The sequence below is a fragment of the Mustelus asterias genome, chromosome 8, assembly GCF_964213995.1.
Source record: "Mustelus asterias chromosome 8, sMusAst1.hap1.1, whole genome shotgun sequence".
Lineage (NCBI taxonomy): Eukaryota > Metazoa > Chordata > Chondrichthyes > Carcharhiniformes > Triakidae > Mustelus > Mustelus asterias.
In genome coordinates this window covers 14205922-14232194 of record NC_135808.1, presented here as the reverse complement: position 1 = coordinate 14232194, position 26273 = coordinate 14205922, and the positions used below count along the sequence as shown (strand labels likewise).

At 42.8% G+C, this 26273-nt stretch overlaps 2 protein-coding genes across 7 annotated transcripts in view; one reads left to right on the top strand and one right to left on the bottom strand.

Moving 5' to 3' along the window:
* LOC144496870 (RNA-binding protein 4B-like) overlaps positions 1-26273 on the top strand; it is a 157664-nt gene that overhangs the window by 59723 nt on the left and 71668 nt on the right. The window lies entirely within an intron of this gene.
* Positions 11695-18335, bottom strand: LOC144496872 (SLAM family member 9-like). Its single transcript, XM_078217449.1, has 3 exons — positions 18118-18335; positions 12550-12840; positions 11695-11932 (listed from the first exon to the last, which is right to left on the bottom strand). The coding sequence occupies exons 1-3, from the start codon at positions 18200-18202 to the stop codon at positions 11805-11807; spliced, it is 504 nt and encodes a 167-aa protein (XP_078073575.1). The 5' UTR covers positions 18203-18335; the 3' UTR covers positions 11695-11804.

Sequence of the window (26273 nt, the reverse complement as noted above, 5' to 3'; positions counted from 1 at the left end):
ATCAGCGATCAGCTGGTTGAGAGATGGAAGTGGAAGATGTGTGCAAGGAGGTCCAGAAATGATGCTCACTTACCGTGGCTGAGCAAAGAAGATCATTCATGTTATGGCACTGCTGCCCTGTCCTCTTCTGCAGCGAGCTTGCAGTCACTAGGCCTGCCACTACATCCCAGGTTGGGCTGGTGACTTTGGTGGGAAACCTTCTTCTAGAGTGGGTTTGGAATGCAACCTGCCTCTGCTGCACTCCAACTGGCAAAGTGTGGTGAGGGCTCTCTGAGAATCGAGTGCGGGCTTCCTGACTGCCATCCCCTGCAGTGGCTGTGGATCAAGTGCTGGGGAGCTCTTTATAATGTGCTCAGTGCTTGATGAAATTAAGTTCAGAAGTGGCAGCGAATCAGAGGGAGGCTGTTGTGGGCTCTGCGTGATTCTCGTGGTCATAAAATCTTTTGACAGTGAGGCTCCAGATTCGGTCAGTAATTATGCCGAAGCCGTCGGCAGGATTCACTCCATTTTTCTCGCCAGAACTGACACTGCCAAATTCTGGTAAAATCCCCCCCCCCTTGTGTTTCCCAATATGTATACTCTCCATCCAAAGCCACTTGGTTGATTGGGAAAGGCGAATTTGAGGAAAGATATTATTGCAATTCTGCTCTTACCCCCAAATAAACAAATATCTCTGAAGTCCATTCACTTTTGTAATGGTGGTAAACTGCAGTTTATCTGCATACAGCAGAAACCACAAGTGAGCTAAATGACTAATACTTATTTTTGATTTATTTATTCTGAACATGACAAATTAATAAAATGCTGCATGACGCAATACACAAAATGCCACATAGCATACTGCACGTACATGATCAAAAAGGAGTAGGAATAAGTACAAACTTATAAATCCCTACCCCTTTGATAAATACAATTTAGGATAATTTTGATGATGCTCTTTTAGGGAGGAATATTGGCTAGGAATCACTGTAAATGCTGCATCTGGCTGAATAACAGACCAGGCAAGTTGAGCTAAAGGCAAAATGCTGCGGATATTGGATCTGAAATGAAAAAAAAAAACGGGAAAAATCTCAGCAGGTCTGACAGCAACTGTGGAGAGAGAATAGGGCCAACGTTTCGATTCTGGATGACCCTTCGTCAGAGCAAGCTGAGCCCTGGTTTGAATAAAATGAGGCAATTGAGCTGCAGAGTAAGAGTCATGGCGCCCCTTCAGGCCTGACTGAAAATTCATGTCATGTGGTTGGGGCTCATGTATAATGTACAGGAATGTGGAATAAGTCTCAAAGCAAAGAAACATGGGGATAGAATGATCATAGATATAGACTCAATGATCCAGTCAATGTCCCCTCCCTGGAATAGACCATAAGAAATAGGAGCAGAATTACGCCATTCAGCCCATCGATTCTACTCTGCCATTGAATCATGGCTGATAAGTTTCTCAACTCCATCCTCCTGCTTTTCTCCGTAAAGTTTGATCCCCTTACCAATCAAGAAACTATCCCTGTCTTAAGTATACTCAATGACCTGGCCTCCACAACCTTCTGTGGCAATGAATTCCATAGATTCACCACCTGCTGGCTGAAGAAATTCTTTTCCAACTTCATTCTAAAGGGTCGTCCCTTTACTCTGAAGCTGTGCCCTCAGATTCTAGTTTTTGCTACTAATGGAAACATCTTCCCCACATTCACTTTATCCAGGCCTTTAAGTATTCTGTAAATTTCAATGAGATCCCCCCTCATCTTAACACCATTGAGTATAGACCCAGAGTCCTCAAGCACACCTTATACATCACACTTGTCATAGTCAACCTGCAAGTTTCATCATTAGTAACTTTTAATTGCAAATGTTAAGTCTAAACAAATTAATAATGGTTAACTTTAATTTCAGACTGACTTTACTTTCACTTCCAGCATTTCCTCACTGACATTCCCATTTTCTGTAAACTTTACCTTCCCTGAATTCATGGAGCAGAGTAGTGAGCAGACACAAGGAATCAACGTGCCATTGAACAGCTGATTGCCACAAAATTAACAGTTCCATCATCTCTTTGTAAATGTCCTGACCTGATCTTGCGTTATTTTCATACAGACCTCAAACACTTTTTATTAGGGTCTGTATTTTCAGGCTGTAGTTAGTGGGGTTTAATCTGACCCTCTAACCAAGCTCCTTGTTTCAATCTGCTGGGTTGTTTCGGGTTTACATACCCATTGGAATCATTCTCCCAGTGGATGAGTTTCTGAAGGCCCAAGTCATTATCAAACGTCTTGCCCGTTGTAAATTTAATGGTATCGTTTGTGATTGTTGCAGAGTCCCATTCACCAGGCATAAAGATGCCAGGATTCCTATCAGCCTGTTCCATATCTGGAACGGAAACCATCATGGTATTGGTATGCGGAAAGTACGATTCCAGTCCATATTCCTGCTCTTGTACATTGCAATCAACATCCAATCTGTCTGAGCCTTCGCACAAACTGATCTTTAATTACAGCTCAAGAACGCAACATTCGCACTTCAAATGTCCTGTTCTACTTGCTCTTGATTTTAAGTAGACATTTTTTGCCCTATGGTCAGTGATGAACAAGAACAATGTTAACCAGGAGGTGCACTACTCAATAATGAATGTAAGTAAAATAAGAACATACTCTGGAAGAGAAGCGATTTAACTCGTCTGTCAGGCACTGGAGGCAGGAATTGAGAAACCACAGATCTTCTCTTGTCTAATACACGTTTTGGGGGCATTGTTGATTGCCTTGAATGTCCCTGATTAGATGCCATCCTGTGATTGATGGATGGCCATCGATGAAGATGACAAATACACATGTTAACAAATCCCCTGCACTAGTCCAAAATAATTTGTTGTAATTTTAGTATTTCTAAAAAAAGGTGTTGGGGATGCAATGGGACTGAAAGCTGATAAATCGCCAGAGCCTGATGATCTACGTTGCAGGGTACTAAAGGAGGTGGCCATGGAAATCGCACAGGCATTCGTTGTCATTCAAAATTCTGTCAACTCTGAAACAATCCTGGCAGATTAGAGGGCGGCAACACTATCGTTAAGAAAGCCCACCAACACCTGTACTTTCTCAGAACACTAAGAAGATTTGGCATGTCAGCTATGACTCTCACCAACTTTTACAGATGCACCATAGAAAGCATTCTTTCTGGTTGTATCACAGCTTGGTATGGCTCCTGCTCTGCCCAAGACCACAAGGAATTACAAAAGGCTGTGAATGTCGCCCAATCCATCATGCAAACCAGCCTCCCATCCGTTGACTGTCTACACTTCCAGCTGCCTCGGCAAAGCAACCAACATAATTAAGAACCCCACGCATCCCGAACATTCTCTCTTCCACCTTCTTCCGTCAGGAAAAAGATTCAAAAGTCTGACGTCACATACCAACCGACCCAAGAACAGCTTCTTCCCTGCTACTGTCAGACTTTTGAATGGACTTACCTTGCATTAAGTTGACCTTTCTTTACACCCTAGCTATGACTGTAACACTACATTCTGCACTCTCTAATTTTCTTCTCTATGAACGGTATGTTTTGTCTGTATAGCACGCAAGAAACAATACTTTTCACTGTATATTAATACATGTGACAATATCAAATCAAATCAAATGGGAGCCTAGCTATTCACAATACATAATGATTTGGCTGAGAGAACCAAATATTTCCAAGTTTACTGATGACACAAAAGCTGTGGGAATGTAAGTGGTGCGGAGCATGTAAAGGGGCTTGAGGGCCATTCAGAAAAGTTGAGTGAGTGGGCTAGTACATGGCAGATGCAGTACAGCGTGCATTAGTGTGAAGTTATTCACTTTAGTAGCAAAAACAGAATGGCAGAGTATTATTTAAATAGTGGTAGATTGGGAAAAGGGACAGGGTGTCCTTATACACCTGTCGCTGAAAGCAAACATGCAGGTGCAGGATGCAGTTAAGGCAAATGGTTTGTTAGGCTTCATTGGAAGAAGGTTGATTACCAGATCAAAGATTTCTTACTGCAGCTGTCAAGGGTCTTGGCGAAAGCACCAACACCTATTGTGTGCAGTTTTGGTCACTTTATCTGAGAAAAGATATACTTGCTATAGAAGGAATGCAGCAAAGGTTCACCTGGGATGGCAGGTTTGTCAGGAGAGATGGGATTGATGAGGCCCGAATTCACTGGAGTTTATACGAATAACGGGATCTTATTGAAACATATAAAATGCTGACAGGCTGGACAGACTGGATGCAGGGATGAAATTTCCTCTGGTTGCAGGGGGATGGGGATCTAGATCCAGAACAAGGGGTCACAGAGTCAGGATATGGGTTACGCCACTTAGGACATTGTGGGAGGCTAGGGAGGAAATTGTGGGTCCCCTAGCTGAGATATTTGAATCATTGATAATCACGGGTGAGGTGCCTGAAGATTGGAGAGTGACAAATGTTGTGCCTTTGTTTAAAAAGGGCTGCAGGGGAAAGCCTGGGAACTACAGGCCAATGAGCCTCATTTCTGTGGTGGGTAAGTTGTTGGAAGGTATTTTGAGAGACAGGATCTACAGGCATTTAGAGACACAAAGACTGATTAGGGACAGTCAGCATAGCTTTGTGAGTGGAAAATCATGTCTCACAAATTTGATTGAGTTTTTTGAAGGGGTAACCGAGAAGGTAGATGAGGGCAGCACAGTTGATGTCTCCTAATCGACTTAGTCTCTCCTCATATGACTGATCTCCCATCCCAGGAATCAGTCTGGTAAACCTTTGCTGCACTCACTCCATAATAAGCACATCTTTCCTCAGTTAAGGACACTAAGACTACAGACAATACTCCAGGTATGGCATCACCAACGCTCTATGCCTGCTGTATCTGCGTGCTTACTTTCAGCGACTGATGCACGAGGACACAAGCTGCATATCCACCTCTCTCAATTTGCACCTATTTAAATAATCTGCCTTCCTATTTTTGCTGCTGAAGTAGATAACTCATATTTATCCACATTATACTGCATCTGCCATGCACATGCCCACTAACTGCATCCACCTCATAACTCGCCCTCCTACCCAATTTTGTAGCATCTGCAAACTTGGAGATAATACATTTAGTTCCCTCATCCAAATCATTAATATATAATGTGAACAGCTGGGGTCCTTGCACAGATCCCAGCCTCATCTCACTCGTCATTGCATAAGAAAAACACCCATTTATTCCAACTCTTTGCTTCCTGTTCTGCTATCCAGCTTTCTATCCATCTCAAGACACTACCCGCAATCCCATGCACTTTAACTTTACATAATAACCTGCTATGTCAGACCTAGTCGAAAGCCTTCTGAAAGTCTAAATAAACCACATCTACCGGTTCTCCCTGGTCAACTCTACTATTTAATTTAAAGCTCTATATAGCCATAGTTATTCAATTCGCCAGGACCCTGCATCAGCACCATTCATTTGAAGGTCATCCACTCCATCCTCTTGAATAAGCACAATGTATGGTACTACGATAAAGAGATTGAGAGTAATTTATCAGCTTTACTGATGAATTAAAGCCACGATGAGGTGGACACAAAGGTTGCAAAGAAATATAGATGGGCTAAGTGTAAATGGAGTATAATTTTCAGAAGAGTGATATTCACTTTGGTAATATAAAAGCAGAATATTTTATAGAAGGCATGAAACTTGTAAATGTTAATGTTTAGAGAGACCTGTATGTACTTGTACAAGGAACAGAGGTAAAGCAATCAATTAGGAAGGCAAATAGCCTGTTGGCTTTTATTTCTTAGTACTGAAGTCTTGATGCAATTCTATGGGGCCTTCATGAGACCACAGCTGGGGTACTGTGCATAGTCATGTATCTGTGTATAATGAAAGATATACTTGTCTCGGGTGCGGTGCAGCGCATATTCACTAAATTAGTTCCTGAGTTGACAGGGTTGTCTTTTGTTGAGAGGGTGAATAAATCAGATTTGTTTTCTTGGTACTTAGAAGAGTAAGATGTTATCTCATTGAAACAGACAAGGCTCTGAAAGGGCTTAAAATGGTTGACATTGAGAGATTGTTTCCTGGGGAACAGTGTGTGGGGGTTGCATTCAGAACATAGCACACAGTTTTGTAATAAAGGGTCGATCATTTAGGTCCAAGGTAAGGAGGATTCAGAATCTTTGTAAATCTTTATCCCAAAGGGATATGTATGATCTATAACTGAATATCATTCACATCCTGGATAGATACATTTTTGACCTGTCTGATAATCAAGGGCTGCAAGGAATGGGTAGAAGACTGGAATTGAGGCAGTGGTCGGCTCATAAGATTATATGAGTCCATGTCAAATTTTGCTGGATGAAGCTTGTGTGAAATGCTTTGACAGTTTGGAACTTATATAGCTTTATAAATGTGATTTATTAACAACAATGATATTAAAAACGATAGATCAGAGACTCAAATTATTTACTGCATATGTTTATTTCAGATCTAACAGCTGTTTACCCCATCAGGATATAGATTAATACAATAACAGCTTTAATGTCCAAGCATTATCCAAAGTGTAAAAATTATAAGCATATAATCTTAAACAATGGACAGTAAACAGTGCTACTTGCCCACAAAGTGCCAGATGAGGTTGTTTGAGCTTAGACACATATTGGAATGACAGTTGATAGTTGATTTGCAAGTTGTTTTCTACACAACCACTGATGAAGACTGAGTTCATTCCAGTGAACAATTAAAATCCAGTTTCACAAAGATAAGTTGCTGATAGCTTAACAGGCATGTCTGACAATTTGGAGATCTCTTCTCGCATTTGGACATGAAACTCATTCGGCTGCTTTTGTTGGAAATCAGCCTCCAGTCCGCCATCAGTTGTAACATCCGGGAGGTTCTCTTGTTTTATTGACAAGTTTTGTGGTGTGGGTTGTGCAGGTGTTGCAGATCAGGGTGTTTCCATATCACAGTGAGTATTTACCTCACCAGTTCAGTGAGAAGCTGTCTTATGTCACTTTTAGCACTATCTTGTGACAATATTTCATTTGTTGCCAGGAATTTCTACATATATTGAAATATTTTAATTGTTGTGAACTTTTACACAGCAAACCCAGGATTTGGGAATTTTAAAAAATCATTAACTCAGTTTTTGTACAGGACATTCAAGCTGGTTGAATTCGATGCTTGAAGTCCTAGATTTAAGCCATTCAGTTGATACAATATATGTAGCCCAGTTGTGAGAGCCAGGCCACATAATGTACAGTGAGAGATTGGAATGAGCAGTTTTTAAAATATAATTAGGCCCCAGAGTGAAATTCAAAGCAAAGGTTAATCAGATATAATTTGTCTTTCACAAATCTATCACTTGTTAGCTATACTTCTCTGAACACTGATTTCAATCTCCTTCCTGGTCATTCACTCAGGCTGAAACAAACTGTGTGAAGATTTGGCATTCAAGTTGATGCTGAAAAGAGTCAGGAAGCTGCCTCGGTTTCCTGTACTCACACACAAGTGGAAACTAAATTACGTTAAAAAAAGAGGTGAAAGATGGTTTGCTATAGACCTTAAATTCACCATTAAATAATTTCTGCCATGTCTGGTCCAGAGTTGCAAGTATACCACCACAGTTTGCTGTACAACCCGCTGTTTGGTTGCAGGTCGAACGTGTGTAAGCGCAAATGCAATACCATCTGGTCCTTGTGTGTGATACTGTGTGCCACAAGTCAGTGGTTCTGCAACTGCATCACAGCAGATTTCCTGTGGCTGTTGTCTGATTTAATTTATGATGAAGAGTTTCAACCCATGACATTGTTATTTTCTTCGGTCAGGGATGTGAAACGCTGACAGATGGGTTGAACCAGCCTGCAGCCTTCCGCCCAGAGCCCAGATGTGCAATTAGAAGTTTACTCAAATGCTTGTGACCAATCCTTGACCATTGACTGAGGAGCAGTGGAATTTTCTAAAATCTTTTTTTTCCAAGCCCTGATCTCTTTAATGGGTTACACCCATAAACCACCACCCAATTCCAGCAGAGAGAGGTACTCGCTGCCCACCATCCCCACCGACTGTTGCACTGCTCTGTGTGTAATGACTTTAACGAGGCCCATGATGTGGACCTTTAAGAATATAAACTCCCAGATTAAGGCAGTAATGGCTTGTCCAATCAGGGAGCCTGCATGTGTATATAATCTGGAGTGCCAGGGTTACTGGCGCTCTGGGTTCATACTCGGTTTGAGGAGGTATCTGGCTGAGCTTGCCAGCTTTGTAAATAAATCTAAATTTGCTGAAGGGACGCCGGTTTCGGAGAAGTTATTTCACTGTTTTTATTCAAAGATTCACCCATTTCCAGTGCTCTTTCTCTCAAGCTGTAGTGCTCTTTCCATGAGTATTGCACATGCCTCCTGATGACAACTGGCTCTGCCTCACTATCACCTCTCAGCACCGTTCGGGTTAGTAACTTTTCAGGCTGCTTGTTGGTTATCCATTACTGGAGGAGGAAAGGTTCCTTTAACTAAATTTTAGGAAGGCAGAAACCATTATTTTTGCCTCCAGCTACAAAATCCATTCCGTGGTCACTGATTCCATGCCTCTCCCTGGCATGTGCCTCAACCTCAACCAAACTGGTTACAACTGGACGCCGTATTTGCCCACGTTTAGAGCCCTGGGGATCTAAGGCAAGTTTGGCAAATTGGATCTAAAATTGGCTAATAGGAGGCAAAGGGTGATGCTGGGGGGCTACTCTTGTGATTGGAAGCCTGTGACAACCGGGGCACCACAGGGATCAGCGCTTGGATTCTTGCTGTTTGTTGTATACATTAACAACTTGGATGTGAATGCAGAATGTTTAATTAGTAAGTTTGTAGATTACATGAAAATAGGTGGTGTTGATAAGTGAGGAGGACAATCTTAGTTGCAGACTGATGTTGATCAGCTGGTAAATTGAGCAGAGCAATGGCAGATGGAATTTAATCATGATAAGTGTGAGGTGATGCAATTTGAGAAGTCTAATCGGGGTATGATAAACACAGTGAATGGTAGGTCCCCAGAAAATATTGAGGAACAAAGGGACAAGTCAATAGATTACTGAAAGTGGCAGCACAGTCAGATAGGGTGGTGAAGAAGGTAAGCGACATCTCGGCTCAAATATTCCAGAGGCTGGTGTCTCACATTATATCCGCCGTAAATTTGAGATCACCCAATCACTGCTGCTCCTGCCATTTGCTTCCAAATAAACCTCTTCGACTTTAACCTGGTGTTGTAAGACTTCTTACTGTGTTTACCCCAGTCCAACGCCAGCATCTCCACATCATGGCTCCTGTCCTGTACCAGGATCCATTCATTTATCATCTCTGTGTTCATTGTGCTACACTGGCTTCCAGTGAAGCAACATCTTCATTTTAAAATTCTCATCTTTGTTTTTAAGTTGCTACATCACCTTGTTTTTCTCTCTCTGTCCATAACTGCTCCAGATCCACTGCCCTCTGAGATATGTGTGCTCCTCTAATTCAGGCTTCTTGGGCATTCCCAATTTTATGTGCTACACCATTTGTGGTCGGACTATTAGTTGGCCAGGAACTATGCTCTGGAATTCCCTCCCTACAGTTCTTTGCCCCTCTACATCGCATTCCTCCACATCGCATTCCTCCGATAAGGCACTTTGTTAAACTTACTACTTTGAGAAAAACTTTGGTCATCTGACCTAATATCATATGACTCCGTTTCATATTTTCTTTTGTGATGCTTCTGTCAAGTGTTTTAGGATATTTTACTATGGTAATGGAAACAATATAAACATAAGTTGTTTTGTGGAAAGCAAACTCATTTGTCTGCACAGTCCAAAGTTAAGTACACTTCTAAAATGTATCTCACTATGTGTAGAACTATAATGGCAGATCACCTTTAACCACCAGTAATGAACTTCACCTTTGGCTTTGACAGGTGGAATTATAGACGTGACAAAAGCAGAAGATTTTGATGGTTATGCTTGGCCGAACTGCAGAACCTTCCCAAAATTTTGCAGTCGGTCAGGTACAGTACAAGAACGGGCATATTCTCCAGGGTCTGTTGAGTAAATGGGGATATTCTATAAGACTTCAGTACATGCTACAAGAGTTGACATGGTATGCTGCAGCACTGAGTAGATTCTGCACCCAGATATGACCGACTTCCAGGCCTGCCAGTGAAATGTGCCCAATAATATATCAACTAGGGCACTTGAATTTCCAGGGTGGGTTTGAGGCCTTCATCCCACCCAATCAATGATGGAAGCAGAAAGTCTGCCTCAGGGATCACTCAGAAGTTGTGGCCAGTAATTTTAAGAGCCCCTAGCACAGGGCAGTGTAAGGGAACTCAGCAAATGCCAGCATTATTCACAGTTCGGTGGATCATTTGGACTTCAGCTATTTCAAGGCTTTTAACATGAGTTCTGCTGTCTCCATCCTTTGCCACTGAACAGAGGTGGCATGATTTTTGAACATAGAGCAACTTCCACATCTTTGCACGGAGGAGTTGTCTCGTTGTTGCATGTTTCCCTCCAGAGAGGTCTGCGCCGTTGGCATGAGGGGAGAGGCAGGGGAAAAGGGCCAAACCAGCCCCTCAATTTAATGAAGACTCTCTCAGAGCCCTCCTGCGTACAGTGTCCTACCATCAAACTGATATAAGCAGTTAATGCTATTTGGTGGGAAGAGGAGGAAGCCAAGCCAAACATATGGCACCTGTGATGAAACTGAGGAGGTCAACAGTGGGTTTGTCAAAGGAACCTGGTTTCATTGTCAGGAGAGGCGCAATGACCCCATAGGGCGAGCAAGGCCTTAATGTGTGCAATCTTGTGCCGTCGTCCTAGAGGGCATGGGTGCAAAGGCAGGAGGAAAGTGAGTTTGAAAGTAAGACTTCGCTACAGAGTCGATGTCTGTGTGTTTTTAAAGCTTTGGTCTAGTTGAGGATGGAGGGTTTGCAGAATATACAAATTAGGCTTGAGCACAGCCTGCCATGTACTTTGCTAATAGAGGGCCGAAGGCAAGCCATTAAATAAGCTGCAATCTTACACATCTTTTCATGAGAAGCGAACCCATGCTCCCAATTTTTCAGCTATTTTATAGCCTTGGATGATGGAAAAGAACTAAATAGAGCACTCAGCAGATCACTTAGTCGTGAAAATGGGCTCGAATGTACATGAGGAAACCCTGCTGCTTGAGTTAAGCACTCGCAGCAATTACAGATCTCCGAACTGCTAAGATGATACTCAGGGCTCAGCTGAAACTTATAAACCTACGTAAACGAGCTTCTCCTGCTAAAAAAGAAACTTCACATGGTGTGAATCAGACTCTGTACGTATTTTGTTGCTGGCACACCGGTCGTTAATGACCTAAAGTACCCACTTAAATGAAATTTCAATACTGCTGGGAGGAGAGGGAGGGCTGATTTTTAAGCTACCAGCATGACATCAGGAATAGCACCCAACATCATCATACTTGATATTAGAGGCGAGGAAGGCTCCTGATTTGGGAGTGTGTTATTCAGCCCCATAAAAGGGCATCTTGTACAGGGTCTGTGGAGGGCTAGCATCTTTTTACTCTTTCATGATTTCTTATATTAGCCAAGGTGTCTTCTTGATATGACACACTTGAATGAGGTTAAAGTGGTTTTCATTAAAGGGTCATGGACAGCTAAATTATAAAGATTATAAAGATTAAATTTGGGCTTGTGGCTATTTTAATCCTATCGTCAGTGTCCTTGAATGTTAACCATCAGAGGTTACTGTAATTTTTCCTGCAACTTGCCATGTGTAGTTTCCTCTGACAAACCAGATTGTTGCCGAACAGAGCTATCAATAGTCCTTTGGTTTTCTTTAACTATTCTGTTCCCAGACACAGACCCCAGTGATTGTGATAATGACAATGATCATGAATATCACTGCTCGTATTCCCAGGATCTGAACTGAGGACAGAGTGCCATCGGACGTCTCTTTTCCAATGCCTAGAAAGACACACAAAAGACAACAGTTACTCCTTGTTTTTAGTTCCTTGCCATGGGATCAATAATCAAGCTTAATATTACTGCAATATTTTTTGTAATTGTGATATATCCACTAAAAATATCTATAATGAATATTTTAATTGCAAACATTCTAAAAGTGGTTAATTTAACTGTCATCACTGGCAGAAACCTGGCAATAGTGGATTGCCTGCCTGTTTTATACAATTGTTAAATGTTATTTTCCATTGGTAAGTGCACAGCTGTGTTTTAGAATAATCTGGAAACGTTTACCTGGGGATAGAAATTTGTCTTGGATGGTTTGCAAATCATCAGTATTGTATCAGAACCCCACACATTCCCACTTAATAATCAGTTTTGTCAACCTCAGTGGAACAAAATATCCAGCAGGATGTATAATGGGTGGCCAACTTGATATCTACTAAGGTGAATTTGTAAGTCTTCCTGCTTAAATTGAGTAGATGCTTAATTTTTCAGTCATGTTTATGCAATGCTTTGACTTAACAAAAAATAGCAACTTAAATTGTATTTAACAAGCATTCCTGTGACTTAATTATTAATTAGAGTACTGTCCCAATGCTCCTCTGAAATACACGTACTGATTAGCTTGCAGGGTCCTGTGAGATCCATGCTCTCAGTCTCCTCACTAACAGGGTTTCTCACTGTGCAGCTGTAAACTGTGCTGGTGACGTATAGATTTGATGACACTCTCAGCTCCCTTCCATTGTTAGTCACGATGTGTGGCCCGCCAGTTTTAGCCTCCTCTCTTCCTCTCCACCAACTGTACAACAGGCCACTGCCACTTTCCACTGAGCAGCTCAGGGTGACATTACAGATCCCGCCAGAGGAGACATTGTTCATCAGTCGTATTCTTGGGCGCGATACACGTTCTGAAAATGAATGAAATACTATTAGCATGGGTCGAGTGACGCACATGTAGGATGAACGGATTTTTAAAATGCTGCTTAAAATAACACTTACACGTATCCAGCACCTCGTTACTCAGAAACATTCAAAGCATTTATGAAGGTACAAATAATGTGCACAGGAACAGACCTTTGATCCATCCATCTTTGTAGTCCATCCAGTGCCATGTGATTACTTCGCAGAGGTAAAACCAGTTTAAAAACCCTGGTCAGTTTGGGTAAAGAAGTCATTGAGGTTTACAGCATGGAAACAGGCCCTTCGGCCCAACTTGTCCATGCCGCCGTTTTTTTTTAAACCACTAAGCTGGTCACAATTGCCAGCGTTTGGTCCATATCCCTCTATACCCATCTTACCCATGTAACTGTCATGTAAGTCATGTAAATTTCTCGCTGACCCTCAAAATATCTGAAGCCCGGTCAGTATTGTTACACAAAAGAATACTACAGCAAATCTACATGCAGCAGAAACCCAAAAATGAGATAAATGACGAGTTAATCAAATTTTAATCTAATTTTAGTGATGCTGTATTGAGGAATAATATTCCAGAATATTGCAGGACCTTGTTGTTTTCCTTCAGATAATTCAGTGTGATTGTCAACATTTACCAGAACCCTGGATTAAATCTAATTAGGTAATAGAATTGTAAAGTATTAGCCACTGGTCTCCATTTGTCCTGAGTGAACATTTATGTCATGTGTATGGGTAGCGTTTCTGTATCATACATGGGAACGGAGAATCATTCACTGATTTTACTGTTGAAAAAGCAAAGTACAGTGACTAAATTAGACTGTCAGTCTGTGAAACTACTGCTCAATGATTCTTTCTGTTTTCCCTCCAATGAATGTTCCATAACCATCCTGTGAATTGCATCAATAGTGATTTCAATCACAGTAGCAGAACATAAAATTGAATTAATGATGCTGAACTTAAATAATTGCAAATTGACTTGACTTTTATTCCCAGTGTTTCCTCACTGACATTCCTATTCTCTGTAACTTCTACTTTCCCTCAATTTTAAGGGGAAAGGCAGTGATCTGATTCAAGGATCAAGATTTTCCCTGCCGTTAGCCTCGAGTGAGGGTCAGAAGTCAGCACTCCACAGGAAACAGTCACTCATCTGTGATTTTCCCCGGTTTGGGCAATCATTGGCTAAAGGCGGGATCACTGACTCCTTATGTAAGGTGGGCAGACTCTGGAAACTGAAGGACCAATAACATGCCGTCTGGCTTGAACAAAGCAGCAGAGTGTCATTAAGGCTAAGTGAGGGGCATCAAGGTCCGACATAATAAGTTCGTCTGATTCCAGTGATGCTGTTTTAAGGAGTAATATTACCCTGGATATTGTAGGAGCTCTTGGCTTTTCTTTGCATCATGCAACGTAACCTTGAGCCTATGCATGAACAAGAGACCAAGCCAGTGGAGCGTAGGTTTGAATAAAATTAGGCACTCCAGCTGCCTGGCCCCGATCTTCCTTGACTGAAAATTTATGTCATATGGGTGGCTGGGGTTCTGGTGACTCAAATGGCTGCTGCCGACTTCCAGGTTGTAGCCTGTTGCTTCCGGATGTATGCCATCTTGAGTAGTCTTCTGATGATATGTAGACTGATACTGATATGAGTTTGTTGCACTGGCATTTTAAGTATGGCAACCTTCGAACTTGACAGCAAGCAGATGAATTAGTTCCTGACTCACCAGTTGATTTGGAGAGATACCCGCACATGCAAAAATAATTAGGCTGCAAGGGCAGAATCTGGCGTGAGTTCCTGCCATTCTGACCAGCAGGAAGGGATCTGCCAGAACCACCCACCACTGCACAAAGACAGCAAAATGCAGAATTCCACCCTTAGAATTACTCTCTGGTCTCAGGGATTGACTAATCTGACAGTCTGTCAAACTAGCACATATAGACTCAATAATCCTGTCAGCGTTATCTCCTATGAATATCCCATGTTAGTTGCATCATCAGTAATTTTTGATTCTCAATGTTAAGTCTAAGTAATGGGTAACTGAAATTATTGCATACTAATCTTACTTTCAGAGTGCTTTCTTCACTGGCATTCCCATTTGCTGTAATTTCTGCTCTCTATGAATTCATGGACCAGGAGAGAATCTAGGAGCAGGAGGCTGCTCTGCCATTCAGTATGATCATGTGGAGATGCCAGCGTTGGACTGGAGTAAACACAGTAAGAGTTTTAACAACACCAGGTTAACGTCCAACAGGTTTATTTCTTGGCAAATGCCATTAGCTTTCGGAGCGCTTCTCCTTCGTCAGATGGGGTGGATATCTGTTCTCAAACAGGGCATACAGAGACACAAAATCAAGTTACAGAATACTGATTAGAATGTGAATCTCTACTGCCAACCAGGTCTTAAAGATACAGACAATGTGAGTGGAGGGAGCATTAAGCACAGGTTAAAGAGATGTGTATTGTCTCCAGACAGGACAGCCAGTGAGATTCTGCAAGTCCAGGAGGCAAGCTGTGGGGGTTACCGATAGTGTGACATAAACCCAAGATCCCGGTTTAGGCCGTCCTCATGTGTGCGGAACTTGGCTATCAGTTTCTGCTCAGCGACTCTGCGCTATTGTGTGTCATGAAGGCCGCCTTGGAGAACGCTTACCCGAAGATCAGAGGCTGAATGCCCGTGACTGCTGAAGTGCTCCCCCACAGGAAGAGAACAGTCTTGCCTGGTGACCATCGAGCGGTGTTCATTCATCCGTTGTCGTAGCGTCTGCATGGTTTCCCCAATGTACCGTGCCTCGGGACATCCTTTCCTGCGGCGTATCAGGTAGACAACGTTGGCCAAGTTGCAAGAGTAGGTACCATGTACCTGGTAGATGGTGTTCTCACGTGAGATGATGGCATCCGTGTCGATGATCCGGCACGTCTTGCAGAGGTTGCTGTGGCAGCGTTGTGTGGTGTCATGGTCACTGTTCTCCTGAAGGCTGGGTAGTTTGCTGCGGACAATGGTCTGTTTGAGGTTGTGCGGTTGTTTGAAGGAAAGAAGTGGGGGTGTGGGGATGGCCTTGGCGAGATGTTCGTCTTCATCAATGACATGTTGAAGGCTCCGGAGGAGATGCCGTAGCTTCTCCGCTCCGGGGAAGTACTGGACGACGAAGGGTACTCTGCCCACCGTGTCCCGTGTTTGTCTTCTGAGGAGGTCGGTGCGGTTTTTCGCTGTGGCGCGTCGGAACTGTCGATCGATGAGTCGAGCGCCATATCCTGTTCTTATGAGGGCATCTTTCAGCGTCTGAAGGTGTCTATTGCGATCGGAACAGGCACCTCCAGATGCTGAAAGATGCCCTCATAAGAACAGGATATGGCACTCAACTCATCGATTCACAGTTCCGACGCGCCACAGCGAAAAACTGCACCGACCTCCTCAGAAGACAAACACGGGACACGGTGGGCAGAGTACCCTTCGTCATCCAGTACTTCCCCGGAGCGGAGAAGCTACAGCATCTCCTCCGGAACTTTCAACATGTCATTGATGAAGACGAACATCTCGCCAAGGCCATCCCCACTTCTTTCCTTCAAACAACCGCACAACCTCACACAGACCATTGTCCTCAGCAAACTACCCAGCCTTCAGGAGAACAGTGACCACGACACCACACAACCCTGCCACAGCAACCTCTGCAAGACGTGCCGGATCATCGACACGGATGCCATCATCTCACGTGAGAACACCATCTACCAGGTACACAGTACCTACTCTTGCAACTTGGCCAACGTTGTCTACCTGATACACTGCAGAAAAGGATGTCCCGAGGCATGGTACATTGGGGAAACCATGCAGACGCTACGACAACGGATGAATGAACACCGCTCGACAATCACCAGGCAAGACTGTTCTCGTCCTGTGGGGGAGCACTTCAGCGGTCACGGGCATTCAGCCTCTGATCTTCGGGTAAGCGTTCTCCAAGGCGTCTTTCACGACACACGACAGCGCAGAGTCGCTGAGCAGAAACTGATAGCCAAGTTCCGCACACATGAGGACGGCCTAAACCGGGATCTTGGGTTTATGTCATACTATCAGTAACCCCCACAGCTTGCCTCCTGGACTTGCAGAATCTCACTGGCTGTCCTGTCAGGAGACAATACACATCTCTTTAACCTGTGCTTAATGCTCCCTCCACTCACATTGTCTGTATCTTTAAGACCTGGTTGGCTGTAGAGATTCGCATTCTAATCAGTATTCTGTAACTTGATTTTGTGTCTCTGTATGCCCTGTTTGAGAGCAGATATCCACTCCATCTGACGAAGGAGCAGCGCTCCGAAAGCTATTGGCATTTTCTACCAAATAAACCTGTTGGACTTTAACCTGGTGTTGTTTAAACTCTTACTACATTCATTATGATCACAGCTGATTATGATCAAGGATAATGATCTGACACAAGGAATCAGTGTGTTATTGAACAGGTGTTTACCGTAAACTCGCAGTTCCATTATTCTTTCGTAAGCAGCCCATCTTGAGCTTGCATTAACTTCATAGTGGTTAGCACTGCTGCCTCACAACCCCAAGGACCCAGGTTCGATTCCCGGCTTCGGTCACTGTCTGTGCCGAGTCTGCATATTCTCCCCATGTCTGTGCAAATTTCCTCCGGGTGCTCTGGTTTCCTCTCACATGTTCTAAATAAGTGCTCATTAGGTGCATTGGCCATGTTAAATTCTCCCTCTGTAACCGAACAGATGCCTGAGTGTGGCGACCAGGGGATTTTCACAGTAACTTCACTGCAGTGTTAACGTAAGTCTACTTGTGACACTAATAAATAAACTTTAAAACTAAACTAAAATATAAAGCAATAGTACGACTAGTCTCAGTCTCCCTTCCCTCAGGTTTTCATGCACAGAAGATGTTAATGACACTTGTTGACATCTTTCCACAAATGTTAAGATAAAAATTGCTTTGAAATGATATTCTAGCTAATTATAATATACATGCACACACATCAAAAGGCAGAATTTAAAAGAATATTTCCCGAGTTATAACAGAAACACACAAGATGGGTGGGTTGGTGAGCACTTGCGTAGAGGAACCAGTGTGATTCTCATTTAAGTTTTAAATAAATACAGGTTTCTTTACCAGTGTGTATGCCAGCCTGTCTGATTTTACAATATTCACTCTACCCATGTGATCCACGGCACTTGGGCACAGATCCAGGAATATGTCCTCAATGACATTTAAGTACATAAAGGTTGTTAGATCAGAGATGTAATCCTATAATTAAAGTGAGATTACCATAAACTCGCAGTTCTATTATTTTTTCGTAAACTCTCTGTCCTGATCTTGCATTAACTTCATAGAAGCCTTGGTCACTTTTCATCAGGGTCTGTATTTCCAGGCTGTAGTCTGTGAGGTTTAAGTTGATTCTCTGTCCAAGCTCATTGTTACAGTCTGCTGGGCTGTTTCAGACTTTCACACATACTTGAATCTTTCTCCCAGTGGATGAATTTCTGAAGTCCCAGGTAACTATGGAAGGATCTGCCCATGGTAAGTGTAATTATAACATTAGAGACTGTCCCAGAGTCCCATTCACCAGGCACAAAATGGAATTCCCATCCACCTGCACCAGACCTGGAACAGAAACAGAAGGACAAGCCATGAGAGTGTTTTTAGTTCTGGTTTGTTTATATCTGACATTGCATAACTTCCATTGTTGCGGTTCCTGAATTGAAATACATTTCAGAGTTTGTACAAGCACTGATATAGCATTAATTAGAAGCCTGGCTTTTAAACTTGGAGAAATCTTCACTGGGAGAGTTTCACTCATAATCCTTGTACCTGATTCATCGACTCAGCAAAACATAAATAGAAAAATGAAAGAACAATTTGCAATTATAAAGCACCTTTCAATCTCCCGCATAACTTTCTAGATATGGCATAAGATATAGTCACCAAAGTAGGGTAAGAAATGCAGCACCCAGCTTTCATACAGTAAGTTCCTACAAACAACAGTGAGATGATGACCAAATGTCCTGTTTCAGTTATGTCGATTAAAGGATAAATATTGATCAGCACACTAGGGAAAGCTCCCCTACTCTTTTTTTCAAAATAGTGTCTCGGATATCTTTTCCATCTAGCCAAGAGGGCAGAGAGGGTCTTACTGTAGTTGTCATCCCATTGGAAAGACTGCAACTCAGAGTACAGCAAACCACCAATATTGCTCTGGAATATCAGTCCAGATTTCTGCTCAACACTCTGGAATGAGTCTCTAAACCAGCATCTTCTTAGGGACAAGATTGCTACTACTACTCAAAGCACATAATCATAATGGATCTACATGGTATAAATATATTGGGTGGAATTTTCCCAAGAAATGACTAAGGACACTACCTTACTGGCCATTTACGCCACATTCCTGCTGTAGCAAAATCAGAGAATTTGGCACCCAGCCAAATCTCCGTTCACTGCAGGGGGTTGGAAAAATCCCACCGGCATGAACGGCTGTAACATTCAGCCTCATTTTGGGTGAGAAACCAGTGTGATTCACGCCAGCAAGTCTGAAGTAATTATCAAAGGATCAGCCCACGTTAAATTTAATGGTAACGTTAATGACAGTCCCAGACTCCCCTTCACCGGGCGCAAAGAATTGGAATTCCTGTCCCAGACCTGGAACAGAAACCATCAAACAGTTGGTATGGTTATGGAGGAGTATGATTCCTATCCATTTTCCTGTCCTTCTGCATGGCAATCAACATCCATTCAGTCTGAGTTTCTCACACATTCACCTTTCATCACAACCTGATAACATAACATTCACATTTTTAGCTTACTGTTCCACTTGCTGTCGATTTTAAGACGACGTTTTCTTACCATGGTCTGTGGTGAACAGTAATAATATTAACCAGGAGGTGCACAGCCCAATGACACAATGCGAGTGAAGTAACAACATATTCTAGGAGAGAAGAACATTAATCAATATGATTTTTAATAAGCAATTGAGAAACCACAGATCCCCCATAGTCTAATCAAAAGTTTTAAGGCATTGCTGAAATGCACGACCCTGATCAGATGTGATTCCCAAATTTAGGGACAGCCAATGATGATGATGATGATGAATACACAAGTTAATAAAGCAACAGGAGTGTGAAGAAATCCGATAACAAACATAAAAAGTTACCCACATTTACTGGACTGAATAGAAAGGATTTAGCATCAAAGAATTTGATGTAGTTCAGTTTATTAGTAAAGATTACTGTGGTAGAGTCTATGTTGAGCATTTCACCTGACCTATTTGCTTAACTAGTATTTGAATTGTGGCTGGTTCTACTTAGTTGTGGCCAGGGCTGGTGATGTTTTGAAGCAGTAACTAAGGATTTTCTGTCCAATGCTAGTTTTGATAATATGGGATGTTTTGGCCAACCTACCTGAAGCTCCCAATCATTGCAGTCATCCCTGGTTCCTTCGCAGGGAGGCTTTTGCTCTCTTGGAGAAAAGGCCTGTCTGTATGAATGCATTGGTGCACAAAACCTGTTTTACCAAACTGGTGATGATAAGAAACATAAAATGTAGGAGCTGAAGTAGGCCTTTTGGCCCATCAAGTCTACTCCACCATTACTGATCTAATATGATAATCCTCAACTCCACTTTCCTGCTTCATCCCCATAACCCTTCATTCCCTCACTGATTAAAAGTTTGTCTATCTCAGCCTTGAACATACTTATTGACCTAACCTATACAACCCTTTGCGTTGAAGAATTCCACAGATTCACTAGCCTCTGACCGAAGAAATTCCTCCTCATCTCCATCTTAAATAGACATCCCTTACTCTGGGTTATGCTGCTGGTCCTAGACTCTCCCACAAGGGGAAACAACTTCTCAGCATCTACCCTGTCAATCCCCCTGAGAATGCTATATGTCTCAATAATGTCATCTCTCATTCTTCTAAACTCCAATGATTACAGGCTCAACCTACCCAATCTCTGCTCATAAGAAAATCCTTTCATATCTGGGATGAACTGAGTGAATCTCCTCTGGACTACCTCCAATGGACTGTCTCCTGTGTCAGTATGTTTTTCCTTAGATAAAGGGACAAAGACAATATTCCAGGTGTATACTAACTAGGGTCTTATATAGTTTTAGCAAGACTTCCCTCTATACTCCATTCCCTTTGAAATTGAGGCCTACATTGCTTTTGCCTCCCCATGACCTGCTGAACCAACATTCTAGCTTTTGGTGAATTATGCATGAGGATTCCCAAATCCCTCTGTGCTGTACGCTTCTGCAGTCTTTCTCCTTTTAAATAATATTTAGCTCCTTTATTCTTCCTACCAAAGTTTGCTACATTATATTCCATCTGCGAAGATTCTGTCCTCTTACCTCACCTGTCTATATCCCTCTGTGGACTCTTTGTGTCATCCTCATCATTTCCCACCTATTTTTATGTCATCTGCAAACTTGGCAATTAACTTCCCTTATCCAAGTCATTGATATATTTTGTAAATAATTGTGCCCCAGTACTGATCCATGTGGCACTCAACTAGTTACAGGTTGCCATCCTGAAAATTCCCCTCTTATCCCAATTCCCTGTCTTCTAATAGTAAGAGTTTTAACAACACCAGGTTAAAGTCCAACAGGTTTATTTGGTAGCAAACACCATAAGCTTTCAGAGCACTGCTCCTTCGTCAGATGGTCCACTCCATCTGACGAAGGAGCAGCGCTCCGAAAGCTTATGGTGTTTGCTACCAAATAAACCTGTTGGACTTTAACCTGGTGTTGTTGAAGCTCTTACTGTGTTCACCCCAGTCCAACGCCGGCATCTCCACATCATGACTTTTAATAGTTAACCAGTCCTCTATCCATGCTAATGCACAATCCCTAACCACATTAAGTGGGAGATTGGATAAGGTAGTGCTTCATGGTCACTGAACTAGTATTCTTGAGATGACCAGGCATTGGTGACCTGATCTGAATGTTGGAAAATTGATGGGGCATGCGGAGAAGGGTGGGCACTGATGCACTATCAATTACAATACGAGGACTCCAGCGAGTGAGTGAAATAACAGGCTTTTAATCGCAAAGAACTGGAGCACACCCTTGTAGCTCACCTGGCCCAGACTGAGGCAAGGAGGAGGAACCATCACCTTTATACCTTGCTCAGGTGGAAAGGGAGGAGTCTCGGGCCAGGTGCAGCAGGGGTGTGTCCAGGCATACAACATGTAATTACAGTGGGTCACCACAGGCACAATGTTGGTTTTACAGACTGTCTGGTTCTACTTTCCATTGAACATACAAATTAGAAGCAGGAGTAGAACACTCTTGCCCTCGAGCCTGCTCCAGTACTCAATACGATCATGGCTTATCATATAGTAACCTCAATCCCACATGCCTGCTTAACCCGATAACTTTTACCCCCTCTCCCTGTCCCTCCTCCCCATATTAATCAGAAATCTATTTAAATCTGTCTTAAAATATTCAAAGCCACGTTTCCACTGCCTGTTGAGGAAGAGATTCCAGAGATTCATGATCCTCTGGGAGAAAAAAAATTCTCATCTGTGTATTAAATAAGAAAATCCTTATTTTTAAACAGTGGCCTTTTGTTCTCGATTTTGGTCTCATGAACTTAGGTTGTTCCTCTCTAATGTGCTAAGAGCAAAGAACATTACAGCACAGGAACAGGCACTTCGGCCATCCAAGCCTGCACCGATCATGTTGTCCTATCTAAACCATCTGCCTGTATCCCTCTATTCCCCATCTGTTCATGTGTCTATCCAGGTAAGTCTTAAATGTCGCTAACTATCTGCCTCAACCACCCCACCTGGCAGAGCATTCCAGGCCACCACCAACCTCTGTGTATAAAAAATCCCCCGCACATCTCCAGTGAATCTTTCCCCCCTTACCTTGAATTTATGCCCATTTGTAATTGTCGTTTCTGCCCTGGAAAAAAGCTTCCAACTGTTCACCTTTTCTATACCCCTCATAATTTTATAAACTTCTGCCAGGTCGCCCCTCAACCTCCATCTTTCCAGGGAGAACAATCCCAGTTTATTCAATCTCTCCTTGTAGATAATACCCTCCATACCAGGCAACATCCTGATAAACTTTTTCTGTACTCTTTCCAAAGCTTCCATGTTCTTCTGGTCGTGTGGTGACCAGAATGGGACACAGTATGCCAAATGTGGCCTAACCAACATTTTATATAACTAACATAACTTGCCAACTTTTATACTCGATGTCCGTCTGATGAAGGCAAGCATGCCCTATGCTTTCTTCACCATCTTTTCCACATAATACATAATTCATTAACAGAGCCACCCGTCCATCTTTTCCTAACTTCCTGTCATCTAAAAACATAAAAAATAGAAGTGGGAGTAAACCATTCGGCCCTTCAAGCCTGCTCTGCCATTAATTATGATCATGGCTGATCATCCAACTCAATAATCTGTTCCTGCTTTCCTCCCATATGCTTTGATCCCTTTCGCCCAAGAGCAATATCTAACTCCATCTTGAAAATACAATGTTTTGACCTCAACTGCTTTCCATGGTTTGAGAATTCCACAGACTCGCCACTCTCTGGGTGAAGAAATTTCTCTCATCTCAGTCCTAAATGGTCTACCCCGGACCCTTAGACTATGACCCCTCATTCTGGGCACCCTCACCATTGGGGACATCCTTCCTGCATCTACCCTGGCTAGTACTGTAAGAACTTTATAGGGTTCTATGAGATTCCCCCCTCATTCTTCTGAACTTCAGCACATATAATCCTAACTGACTGAATCAATCATTCCCAACAGCCCAGGAATCAGCCTGGTAAACTTTCACTGCATTCCATCTAGAGCAAGAATATCCTTCAGTTAAGGAGACCAAAACTGCACAAAATATTCAAGTGTGGTCTCACCAAGGCCCGGTATAGCTGCAGCAAGACAGTCCTGCTCCTGTACTTGAATCATCGCGCTATGAATGCCAACATACTATTTGCCGCCTTCACCACCTGCTGCACCTGCATATGTATTTTCAGCGACTGGTGTACAAGGATACCCAGGTCTTATTGCACGTTCCCCTCTCTCAATCTATAGCCATTCAGATAACAATCTGCCATACTTTTCTTGCTGCCAAAGTTGATAACCTCACATTTATCCATATTATACTGCATCTGCCATGCGTTTGCCCATTCACTCAACATGCCAAAATCACGCTGAAGCATCTTTGCATCCTCCTTACAGCTCACCCTCCCACTCAGTTTTGTGTTATCTGCAAAATTGCAGTTATTACTTTTAGCTCCTTCAGCTAAATATACATTCTGAATAGCTAGGATTCTAGCACTAAACCCTGCGGCACCCACGAGTTACTGCCTGCCTTTGGAAAAATAGTTATTTATTCCTACTCTTTGTTTCCTGTCTGCTAACCACTTTTCTATCCATCTCAGTACACTGTCCCCAATCTCATGCTTATTAATTTTACATATTGATCTCTTATGTGAGACCTTGTTGAAAGCCTTCTGAAAGTTCAAATAAACCACATCCACTGGTTGCCCTTGTTGTGGGAAAAATGCCACTTGTGAGTCAGGCTTGAAGGTTTCAACAATACAGTTTTATTTAATGAAGCTTCGTGGAGAAAAGGCACTGGCACTCCGCACTGCTTCCTGTCAGCTACCTTCTCTCAATGAGACAATAGGAGCGGCCCATCTTTATACCCTTTACACAATAGATGGACCGGACATCTAGCCATTAGCACATCGTTGTAATCAAGTAGGTGATCGATCGTTGAACACATCGTTATAGACAAATACAGACATAAGCATGTTAAGATCGCATTGTTCTACGAATGAATACATTTCCTACGTCAGTGACTATCAATGACTTTAGTTTCGGTCTATTCATACAGTAGTTTACAGTAATTGGTTTTCCTGCATTTTGTATTCCCGATCCCACCTGTAGTTAATCTCATTATCTATCCCTATTGTCCTTATCTTTAAGCCCTGGCTGGCTTCCTGTAGGATTTGATTCTTGCATGTTTAACTTTGGATAGCTGTCTGTCCTTTATGTTTTAATCTCAGGTGGCTGTCTGTACTGAAAGTCAGTGTCCGTTTAATGCCTCTTTCCCAGGTGACTGTTTGTGTGCCAGGCAACCATCTTATGTGTACCCATCTGTATATTTTTCCTCCTTCAGTCCCCACTCTTGGTCGGATTATGAGTTTCACTAATCCTTAGACCAACAATACCAATTTTTATATGTATAATTCTTTGTTCTTCTTTCCTTCTTCGTTTCTTCTGATATCTTCGGGGATCTTCATCGGGGTTTCTTCTTCGATGTATACACTGGCTCCTGGCACAATTCTAGTCACCATCACCTTGCAACAGACAGTTAGGCATCTAACAATGAGACAACAGAAAATTACAATTGAAATGAGCATGACCAATCCATGTAATAAGTAAGATTCCCAGGACCCCCCTACTAGCCATTCCAGCCAGTTACTTCCTTTCTTGGGTCCCTGTCTGAAGCTATCAAGTTGTTCTCTGATGCTATTGATGACCTGTGTAATGTTATAGGACTCATCTGTGACATGGGTTATGCATTTATTGCCTATAATTGTACACACTCCGCCTTGTTTTGCTAACTGATTGTCCACTGCGTATCGTGTCTGTTGTGCATATCATCTCAGTTCAGCCATTTCTTGGTTAACAGCCTCCAGTGCTTTTGAAGTGCTGTTTCCAGGACTGTTAGTCCACAAACAATGTGATTCCTATTCTTTGCACTAATCACTCCTGCTGCGCCCCCCCCCCCCACCCCCCCCCCACCCCCCACCCCTCCCCAGGGATAAGGCTCCAAGGAACCCATATCCCAGTGAGGTTCCCATTGTGCCCGGGGCTTCCCAGTCACCGCAGAATTCTTTGCTGATAGCCCGAGTTACTATTCTCCTCTGAATATGCCCCTTCTGAGGGCATGGAACAGTCAGTGGTCCGATTGTTCCTACTGCAAAACGGTTTGAGAGGTTTGGTGTTTCTGTCATGTAAGTACCATTGAAGAGGAACACATATCCCTTCTTAGCCCAGTAACATTTAGTGTCTTGATTATGAGTTTGTTCATATTGCCAATTGTTCGGTTTACTTGACTCCCCGTTTGATCCCACCACCTGCTAAGTATCAAATGGGTATGTCCATTTGTCTGAGCTTACGTGAGTTCCATTGCATTGTCCACAAATAAGCTGTCTTCCCATGGTTCTATTCAGACATTTCTGTTCATCACAAGTGCAAGTAAACTGTCCCTTACTAACCCGAAAATGTTGATGGACGCACTGCGTCTGTACGCAGGAATCATTCTTAGGGACCAAGGTATAGGCACATCCCCATCCCTGCCCCGTAAAACAAAACGGATAGCTTGCAGTATCTGAACAAGCTTTTCCTCCCACCTGTTGGAACCCCCTGCACACAGGATCTGTGGGGTTTACAAGTCCC